Genomic DNA, 11,275 nt, shown 5'->3' on the forward strand with positions numbered 1-11,275 from the left:
AATATAGAACCTTGATTTATACCTATTTGTGACAGAGGAGGGCAATGAACACTAATATAGAAGATTGAGAAAGAACAGCTCTACAGGTAGAAGAACCTGGAAAGACAAGTGTTACAGAATCAACCCACAAGCATTAATTACTTGTTTCCTTTGTTCTGAGCACTAAAATGAGGAAGCAGAGACTATATAAGAGGAGAAAGTAATCTACAGTGTCACATGCTGTAGAAGAGTTGAGTGAGAAAAGGGCATCAGATTTAGCAAGTGAGATCACTGATGCCCTAGAGAACGTAGTTTCTTTAGATTGTTCAAGCTGTATTGCAAAGCATTGAAGAATGGATGATGAATATAGATAGAGACTTCTTTTTCTAAGGGTTTATTTAGCATTTCACAGGGAGGAAAATAAAAAAAATAACTTGGGGGTATCAAGAAATGATTTGTAGGTTGTTGTTTTTTTAGGATAGGAGATACCTGCGCAAGTTTTTAGACTGTTAGAAAGGAGCCAGAAGACTGGAGATTTAGGTTGAAGATGAGAGAGTGAGAGAATGACTTGAGGGAGTAAATTTCTGAAAGATTCGGGAAGCAGAAATAGAGGAGGGGAAAGCCTTGTGTTCCAGAAAAGGAGAAAATGAGAAAAGGATGGATAAAAATGCAGAGGGGCTTTGAGGTGTGGAGGAAAGGAAATGTGACTAACCATATAAGGACTCCATCTCCTAGGTAAAAGAAGCTGAGGTAATTTACTGAAAGGTAGGGTGGTGGAGATGGAAACGAGGGCTATAGAGAGAAGTACAAATCCTTTACTGGAGAAGAAACTTTATCATTGAAATGTGTTTTGGCCAATCAAGGCTGATCATAATTTTTTATTGCTCTTGGAGCATTAACAGTATATATAATAGTTTCCTTTCCACTGGAATTACATATATTGTTTCCCCAGTATTTTAAGCTATTAATTGGGAAGTGAAAGTAAGAAATGACTAGAATTCTAGACACAGAGATTTGGGAAGAAGCTACATAAAGGTGATAAATTACTAGAAATATATAATTTATGGGATGTGGGCTCTCCCAGAAAAATGTGAGCTCCTTGGGGAGCAGAGAGTATGTTTTTATCTTATTTTGTATCCCAAAAATTAGCAGAGTGCCTGACACTTAGTAAATGCTTAAATCAATATCTGTTGATGATAACTATGAGGGAAATGTCCTATTTAACTGGAGCTCAAATATAGTTCTTCCTAGCTACTAACTAGCAGTATCTAAAATAAAATAAATTTAAATTTCAAACAATGAATTCCAATGTTCATTAGTACATAGATTGAGCAGGAAAGGATGTCATCTAGTCCAATCCCCCTCATTTTTAGATAAGGAAACAAAAGCTCAGCAACAGAGATAGTAAGTAGCATGCACAGATGGGATTCAAAACAAGGCCCTCTTGACTCTAAATCCAGGACCCCTTCTAATGTACAACATTGTGAGAGTCTTTTTCTTTTATTATCAGTGACTTATTTCAGTCATATGCTTTCTTTTGACTATAGTACTGAGTTTTCTTTTATTCTCCAACACTCTGTGTGTGTGTGTGTGTGTGTGTGTGTGTGTGAGAGAGAGAGAGAGAGAGAGAGAGAGAGAGAGAGAGAGAGATTTAGCTGGAGATGTACAGAGGTAGTTGGAGATAACTGAAACTTAGGAGAGATTTTAGGATTAGTCACATAGATTTGAGAATCCAACTCCCCACACACCCCAAACCATGATCATTGAATCATATGAGGAGTTAATATCATGAAGGGAAAGAAATAATAAAAAATATTTGAATAACTTGAGTGGCTTTATAGAATTTAAATGGTTTTATTTTAAATGTTTCTGTAGACTGTGGGCAGCTTTTAACCCCTGGACCAGCAACATTGCCAGATCAGCTAATGGCTATAAGTCAGCCAAGTCAGCCTCAGAGTGAAGGTCAGTCACCTGTGACAACACTTCTGTCTCAACAAATGCCAGAGAATTCTTCGCTGTCATCATCCATAAACACCAACCAGAACATTGAAAAGATGGATTTGCTTGTTTCATTGCAAAACCAGGGGAACAACTTGACTGGCTCATTTTAACTGCATATAAGTAAGTGTTGCATGTTGGTTTACTAGTCTTGTTTCCTACTGAAAAAGATCAATTAGATTTGTTTTTAAATGACTTGAGTAAGTCACACCTCAGATGAATGCTTTCAGCAGCATTGTTAGAAATTTGTGGGATTTGGGGACAATTTTGACCACTTAAAGCCCAAAAGGTACAAGAGTTTTGAGATATGAAGAGAATTCACTGTTTCTATAGATTAGATAGATACCAACAGATTTCATTTCCACATCTCATAAAAATTCAATATTGAGTTCTAGAAAATGCTAAAAATAGGAGAAGAAATGTAATAAATTCTATTTCTAAGAATGAAATTTTACTTTGGGATCTTTGAGGGTAAAAATAAGCTTATAAATAAATGTATTTTCCTTTCAGCTGGTTATATTTAATTCTTCTTCTTTTTTGCAGAAATTCTGTAAAGGATAACCCAGTTCCAGGATGCCCTTGGAGCTTGTGACTACATTTATATTAAAGTATATGGAACTAAATTGCTCTATAAAAAATTACACCAAAAAACTATGTTTGAGTAAATATATAGATTGTTACCCTCCCTGCAGAAGAGCACATTTCTGCTACTTATTGTAGTGATTAATCAACAATATTATCATATTTCATATTTCTAATAGCAATAATGACTAAGAATTTATGTTTTGTGTTCCCCTTTGGTAAATGTAATTGTTGTTATCTTCCTAAGCACAGTGCCTCTATAAGGTACAGTATGAATTCAAGTCCAGTACACTCAGTCATTATTGCTATTAGAAGATAATCCATAACGGCATTTTATTTTTATTTGTTCATTATTTTTCTCTTCCCACATCTTTTCTGTTAAGATTTTTGGAAAAAAGGATACCCATAACCGAAGCTGATATCGTCCAAGTAAAAAGCACAGCTAGTGGTCAAAGTAAAAGAATCATGTTTTCAGTTTTCATAGAGAGCCTGAAGAATTTACCCAATGACAAGCTGTAGTAAAACTACTCAGAGAAGATAGATCTGTCTGTGTGAGCAGATACTCTGTTAATGGAACTGGGAATAGCTGTAATGCTTTAAGGCTACATGTCGGAAAGTTGTTCATGGTTTTCTATATGTTTGTACAAAGATGTTAGCCTATAATTGTGCATAGAGTAGTAATGACCTTGTTCTACAAAAATGAAGGGGACAATTTATGGCAGATGTTGTTTTTATATTTTCTATAATATACTGTCCTGTAGGAGTAATTGAATGGCTGAAGTTTCAAGTCCTGTGTAATCTAATTTGCATTCTTCAGTCAGAATTTATCCTAACACAGCCTTAGACCAACATTCCTTTTTTATATGTATCCATTATTTTTTTCTTCACTTTTTAGTTTGGTTGTAAGTAACTGAATATGTTACTGGCTTTAGGATCCTCTAGCAGCTTAAAGAAAATAAGACCCCTTTGACCCAAGGTGATCTAGCAAGTCCTGCAACACAGGGAATAAGAAAAGGTCCCTTTCGTAAATTGGAAGGGGTGGGAATTGACTCCAGGAAAGACAATGCATTTTTTCCCATGAACGGTGCTGTTGTAAAGTCTTCAAAAAAAAAAAATTTCCCTCCAATGGGAAACAAAAGCTAAGTTTTCTTGAAATACCACTTCTCCCTGAGCTGCAGTGACTGTCATATACTTGTCACCTCAGTGCTTTACAATTTCGAAGTGGTCACTTTCCTGATAGTTCCCATGAGCCTTAGGCTTTACAGGGTCATACTGTTCACTTAAAATGAAGAATTCACTTGTTATATCTGTAAAGAGCAAAAGAACACACTCCAGGACTTGCAGGTGTAGCACTGGTTATACAGTTTGGGTGCTTTGACCAACCCGAGGAATGTTTGCTTCTCACTACCACCTCTTGTCTGGCCACGTGCTTATTTCCTGTTCTCCTTGTGGCATGTAGAAAGCTGTTACTGCAGTTTAGAGCCAAACTGGTGTGTGTAGCTTCTAAATCTCGGTATAATGGCTTTGTTATTCTTGTCAGTTTCATTTTGTTTTATTGTTTTAAGTACAAAAGAATAGCCTGTAAAATTGTTCAACTTTTCTGTTTACTGTATTATGTTTTTCTATCTTTGTATACTCACTTGAATTGTGTAGAATTGTGGTGGTGTTGGTTTTGTTTTTATAACTAGATTTTTCTTATTTGTGATGGTCTTTCTCTGTTATTTGTATTCTTTCTCTACCTTGTCTTTGCCATATCCTTCTCTTTACTTCTCTCACATGCATATCTCTCTCTCCCTCTATCCTCTCTTATCCCTCCTCCCTTCTTTCTTTCTTTTTCCTTGCCCTTTCTCTCTCTTTCTCCCTCTCTCCCCTTCCCCTCTTCTTTCCTTCTCTCTCTGATTGAGAGGCATTGAATTACGTTTTCAGTAGTACAGGCTTCTTGCCGATATGAAGGGAACTTTTCAGAAAGAGACCTGCTCTGGGTCATTTAATTTTGAATACAGTTTTCAATCGTTCAAGTTTTGGATGGTTTATATCTAATGTGTGTTTCATTTTTTTGGAAAGCTATATTTTGTATTTAGGAAATGGTATACTATTTTGCTATTTGTACTGAGTGAGTACATTGGCATAAATATAAAAAAATTTATATATATATATATATACATATATATAAACTATTCTTTTTGCCACACATTTTTGTGGTAAATTTGTGAGTTTGTCTGATGTTCTACCACAACGTGGCGTCTGATAACAGTGAGGGGGGTTTTGTTATGTCTTTATTAAGTATTTAAGTACTTTTTGCAACAGAAATGACCTGTTCATCTGTGGCCATTCCATCGGGCAGTGCATTGTTATTAGTGGGCTAAAAGCAACTTCACTGTGTTTGCTGTGTTTGTCACTCAGCAATGTGTTGGAGTAAGGGAAACCAATTTTGGCAATTGTGTCATATGGTGTTTCACCAGAATGAGCCAATCAGCTTTTGCTCACTATATATTTAATATTTTATTATTGTTATTATTATTAATTGGCTTACTTGTTCTATGCTTTTTATTTATAAATACACTAAAACCATATTACAGTTTTAATAAAGAACATTTTCTCACTATATAATGCCCAGAGCTACATTTTAAATTATCTAAACCAAAAAAAAAATTTCTTTCCCTCCTTATAACTTCTCCATTGAAGGGGAGAAAAATCTCCTAGGATATATAGTTCAGGATATGAAAAAGATCAGCCATAACCCAGTGCTTCACTTCCAAAATGTAAAGCCCTAATAGAATATAGAATGTCAATTATAGTATCAGGGTTATCATACCCAGCTGCTATATAATTGGGGCATAGAAATAAAATTCTTTTGGTCAGTTTTTTTCTGTGTTTTCCTAGAATATTTTCTCAGTGATGACCCAGAAGCTTCAATGAAACCCATTTATTCACCATATTCCGGGACTATAATATTTGGTAACACTGTGGTTATAACTTTATCTTACAAAAAGATTGGCTTGTGTACTGATTTACCTTGTGTAGAAGAATGTTTATCATTGGGAAATAATCAATTGTCAGTGCCAAGTCACCGGGGACCAATTTTCTGTTTTACAATATCTTACTGAGAACAGTACCTATACCTGAACTGTACCGATTCCCAGTTTTGGGTGGAGGAAGAAAACCCAATTTTCACGTGTTTCATAAATTTGGGAGTTGTTTTTTCAAGGGCTGTGCTGTGCTACCATATTCCTGTTAATTCACTAATGGTGACTTTATTTTTTACTTTGTTAAATTTATGTTATCTTTTTAGGTCAATGTTAAGTGTACAACATTCTGAACACGTGATTTGGTTACAAAAAGTATTTGTATTGAATGAAGGGTAAAGCTCAATGGTTGGTTTGTGCTAATACTGCTGCTTTCAAACAACTGTTACAGATGAGAAAGAGACGTTCAGTGAGCCAGCAAAGAGCCTTAGAAGAAACAATTGATCGGAATTGTTTCATGGCAGAAGGACCTAAATATACTGTGAACCACATCTTATTTCCTTCATATTGCTATATTCAGCATGTTCTTATTTTCAGCAATGAACACTTATGCTTGGAGCTTATCTGCATGTGTGTGAGTCTTTGTGTGTGTTGTTTCCCCGGTTATTCATTCTATTATAATTTGATACTAGTATAGAGAACAACTGGAGATTTGTTTTTATTTCTGAACTTTAACATAAGGGGTCACAGTTATCTTTATAAATAAAATACCATACTGTGATTCAAGATTTGCAATGTTTTTAGCCCAATCTTAGGCTAAAACACTTTAACAATTTTTATTTATCCAAAAATTGATGAAATTGTGCTTTCCATGGTTTGCATTTTAAATAATTACATTGTTTAAGAAGTGGCATTAAAACAAAATGTGGGTTTTTTTCCCTATGATAGCAAAACCCAAGAAACATCTGGAAGTAAAGACTAAAAAAGAATATTGCCTTAATAATGTACAGACCCAAATTTCAATATGAATGTTTATCAATATTCAACAGATGGAATCTTAAGTTTATGTTTTATTGTGAAATTTTCTCCTCAAATATGTTTTCTAATTGGCAAATCCATATCCTATGAGCCAGTTAACTTTATTCTCCTCCATTGTCATAGACTATACCACTTTTCTGGGACAAGTATCTTTATAGATGTATGCCTTTGTCATGGTGAGGACTAGTTGAGTAGAGAAAGTAATGGGGGGGAGGGAAAGTGTGTGTACTGGTAATAGTGAGTCTGTGGTGTCATCTTTGTGTGAGGACAGCATCATATAGCATCTAGGAAGGTAGTTTCCATCTTCTAAGCTATTCGTTTCAAAAGAATTTAAACTATAATTATTTTGTATTATTTTAGTAAGAAAATGGGTAGGTGATGTTCATAATATCAAGATAGTAAAACAAAATTACTTCAGTTATTAATTTATCCAGTTAACACTTTATATCTTACCTGACTATTTCCCTTGAGCAACAGTTGGGTTTGTTTGGCTTTTTTTCTTCTGTACTTCAGTTCAGGTATTCCACTGCTACTTATCTGATATAATTCAGAAAGCCTTTAAAAAAACATTTTATAAGTCCAGATTAAATACTTATTTTCAAGTGCCTTTCTTACTTTGACAATGCCATCTTTAAAAAATTTTGTTTAGCATTGCCAGAAATTATATACCTTTACACTGATAGTTTCGTATTATCCCTTACTTTATTTCCTGCCAGTCTTTTCTCCGTTTCTTAACTACTGCCTTGAAATTTCTGTTAAGAAACATTGCCTGAAAAGCAGTTTCCATAAGTTTTTATTCCCCTTTGTCATATAAATAAAATATTTTATTAAACTCTTTTGAGGATGAGGGATAAGTAGTGTATATTTTATTTGGATATTATATAAAATTACTATAAATGAGCTATTTCTCATTTTTATCAATCTTGCTCCACTTACAATTTATATGTGCTAATAGTGTACTTATGGCATAACACCATACCTGTAACTCAGTGCAGTTATGCCTAGCAAGAAAGAGGTTTATAAAGTGTTTGCCATGATTTTAGGAGGAAAATTAAATCCCTCAAGCACAGTGTAAGGAAAATTTCACCATACCCATATTTTTAAATAGAAAGGGTAAAAAAATTCAGTGTATTATGGTTCTTGCTCATTTTTCTATGAGTATAGCAGAACTTCAGTTTACCTAGTTTCAAAAACTAGCAAAAAAAAGTTTCATCTGAATTACTGAGGAGCAAAGGTGATTCCTTTAGAGAAGATGTAGTTAGGGAATCAAACAAATTAAACTTTATCCTATGGCCCCCTCTTGATTTGTCCATATTTCAAACCTTGCTCAAATGTAATGTAAAAACTGAGCATAAGTAGGGATAAGAGCATAAGCAGTCAAAGCTGAAAGGGGAAATTAATGGTAAAGTTAGTAAGAGGCTGAGACGAAATTCCATCATTCCTTAATGATAGCTAATACAGCCTCTTACAGTTAAGAGGTCATGGATGTGAATCTCTTGGAAGAAGACACTAAGGGTAAAAATCCACTGCTTTGGACCTGCTTTCCTTGTATGAGTATTTTCACAACTGTGCATGGCACCTTGAGACTGCAGACCTTTATGCAGTATTTTTAATATCCAATTCACAGTATGCACTTTAATCATTACAAAGAAGTCAAGGGTGCTAAATAGTGGTTATTCTTTACTCACGAATACTTTTTAATGATCTAAGGTACTTTGTTATTTTTGTCTTGGTAAAGCAAGACACTGTGGGTATGTGACTATATTGTGTGCATGTTTTCCAAATTATCTGTATAATTAGGATTAAGCCTTTGAAATCTAACCAGTCATAAAGGAAAAATAATAGGCATGAATAAATCTGTTGGTTTTTTTAAAATAATAAAATCAAGCACATTTAAATTTTTTGTCAGCCCACACGTTTGAGGGTTAATCCCATGTAATTTTGTTATGTATATAAACATATTATGGTATATAATTTTGTACATATAGTATATGTATATATGTATACTATATATGGCTGGATCTAGCAAAAGTGTTTTTTTTTTAAATTTTGGTACTCAACATGTAATCATGTTGATATTATATAAACTTAGATAACTTATCCCTAATGGTTTATGAGCAATGCTATTAAATTTCATCAATCTATTATTAGTAGGATCCATAGAAATGAAGAGTTTAAATAAATATATAGGTTTGGGTACACATAGACTCAGTTTGATTATAAATAACATTCAGTTAATTATTTGGTATAACATTCTCTTCATTAAAACTTTTATGTGAAATGGCTTTGATTTGAACACATATTTGGATTATTCTGTCTTTTAGTTTTTTAATGAAACTTGACAGGTGCTAAAGTTTTCTGTTTATTGAATGGGTATATTGTGGACAGTGGTGAGAAAAACTTTTATCTCACCTGCTTACCACCATGAGATAGCCCTGCTGTGGCTGGAGCGCTTATCAAAACAAAAACATTTTTCATTCCCTGTGCCCATTGAGTTGTATGTGTGAGGTAGTCAGCAAAGTGGCCAACTAGTTCTAACCTAAGCAATTTCAAAAGCCATATGAACATTAATTTTCAAGGAAATGAATTATATTCTCATTTCTCTCAACTATTTTCAACCCTATAATTTATAAAGTTGTTATCTTGGGCTTGCTTTCCAGTTCCTCATCTCTGCTACCATATTTTAGTTTTCTACTCTAGCAAATAAGCTGATGAGTTTAGGAAAATCATTTTATCTTAGCACCATACTTTAGTTGGGTTTTTTAAGGTAAAACTTTTCAATATTAAAGTAGCCTTCTAGAAGAATTCACAGACTGGTCTTGCTGTGTACAAGAACTTAATGGAAAACACTTTGTTAGCAATGTGTGATGTGCTTATCTTAACCTGTGCTCCATCTAGAAGTGAAATGAGCTATTATATATTTCACTATGAATATTCATTATTGCCCTAATTACCCTATGATCTCATCTACATGGATAAACCCTCAAAAACCAAGATTGCAACCTATCCATGTCTGACTGTTGTCCATGTCCTTAAATTCACCAAAGAAGATCTAAAACAAAGGCTAAATAAAATAGGATGTAGTCAATTGAATTATAAAGGCAAGCAAATTTGTTCAGTAATCCATGTGCTTTCTTAATTATTCCTCACCCTCTTTCTTAGCATGTACATACCATTACTTTATGTTTGCAACTCCTAGCTAGCTCTGAATTGACCTAAATATAAGATAAAGCACACAAACTTTTCACATCTCAGACATCAAAATGTATGAAATATGTGACTTCTCTCAAAACTGTTAATTCCTTTCACACTGATTACTTTGGGAAATTTAGCAATGGCAATTACATAGGCACAAGATGAAGAGCCAGTTTCTCCACCCTCATTTGAAAATTGCTGTCGTGTATGATTCTGTACATTCCTAATTGTCAAGGGCCTTGAATTTGGGATTCATGAAGACCCAGGTTCTAGTCCTAACTTCACCACTTAATAGCTGTGTGACCTTGGGAAAGTCATTTAAACCCTCTAAGCCTTAGTTTCCTCATCTGTGAAGTGAGAATAACAATCTGCCTATCTGAACAAGGCTGTCGTAAGATTTAAATGAGATATATGGTATATGTAAAAATGCTTTGAAAAGTCCAAATTGCTATCAAATCGTAAAGGACACCTCTTTCCTCTTTCATTGACCAGCATCCTAGTTTTGGTCCTCAAAGAATCTTTAGGCATCTTTCAACTGCAACTCTGACTGTAAAAACCTATCTCATATAAACTCTGAATATCACTGAATTACCCCAAATGTTACTTTTCAGGTGTCATTTGCTTAACTTTATAGAATCTTCTTGGATGTAATGGCCCTCTATCCCCTTCCCTTCCTTAAAAATATGGTGTTTGAGATGTGTACCCTGTGACTTGTAGATGTACTTCATCCCACTAAAATCGGGAGAATTTTAGTGACTTCATCTTTATTCCATTGAATTTGAGTTTTTTTTCTTTTGATACAGTGAATGCATCAGCTCACCTTGTTCTTGCTCTCTTAGATAAGCTCCAAGCAGTTGTTCCTTTTGACTCTTCCTCTTGCTGTTTTTTTTTTATTTAATCTTCCAGTATGCTATAATTTTTCAGTAACCCATTCTTTAACCAAGTGGTTTATCTGCCTTTCTGCCATATTTTTTTTTTTTTTGCTAGAGCACACTGATCAACCACTGAGCTGCCTTCTTCCATTGTCCTGCAATGATGTGAAGGTAGCACCAGATGTTCCTTTGTGCATTTTTGTGTATATGGCTTTCATAGTTGGGATTTTCAGAGCACTGATACCAGATGTTTTCAGTTTGTTCTCTGGGGAAATTTCATTTGCATCTCTGTTTTTAGCTATCTGTGATAACTTGTTAAATATTAAAAAATATTTTGCTTCTATTGGGACATTTGTATACTCGCAACTATATTTCTGTAAACAGCTGCAGTCAAAAATAAAACATCGAAAGTTTTCATTTTGTTGTGTTAACCATGTCAGTTTTTTCTGCAAGAATTGTTGCATAAATAATGAATAAAATCATATATTGATTGGAGAAGAGGGAGAAATTACATCCTGAATCAGACAGATTGTAGTCCAAACTGCCCCAAGGTGCTAGAAGAACACAGCCCTCATTACCCAGACCCAGATAATGCAAATTAGAACTAAACAAAATCCCACCATTCTTTTAAGAAGCACAAGAAGC

General features: G+C 34.2%; 1 protein-coding gene across 9 annotated transcripts in view; it reads left to right on the top strand.

Moving 5' to 3' along the window:
• The window catches only part of NFAT5 (nuclear factor of activated T cells 5), a 150,424-nt gene extending 139,377 nt beyond the window's left edge, over window positions 1–11,047 (top strand). For all 9 annotated transcript variants that reach the window (XM_043982136.1, XM_043982127.1, XM_043982128.1 and 6 more), the window contains 2 exons: window positions 1,855–2,100; window positions 2,521–11,047. In XM_043982136.1, coding sequence (XP_043838071.1) covers window positions 1,855–2,090 — 236 coding nt within the window. In that variant the 3' untranslated portion in view covers window positions 2,091–2,100; window positions 2,521–11,047. The remainder of the gene's footprint in view (window positions 1–1,854; window positions 2,101–2,520) is intronic.
• Window positions 11,048–11,275: the final 228 nt, after the last annotated feature.

The sequence above is a fragment of the Dromiciops gliroides genome, chromosome 2, assembly GCF_019393635.1.
Source record: "Dromiciops gliroides isolate mDroGli1 chromosome 2, mDroGli1.pri, whole genome shotgun sequence".
Classification (NCBI taxonomy): domain Eukaryota; kingdom Metazoa; phylum Chordata; class Mammalia; order Microbiotheria; family Microbiotheriidae; genus Dromiciops; species Dromiciops gliroides.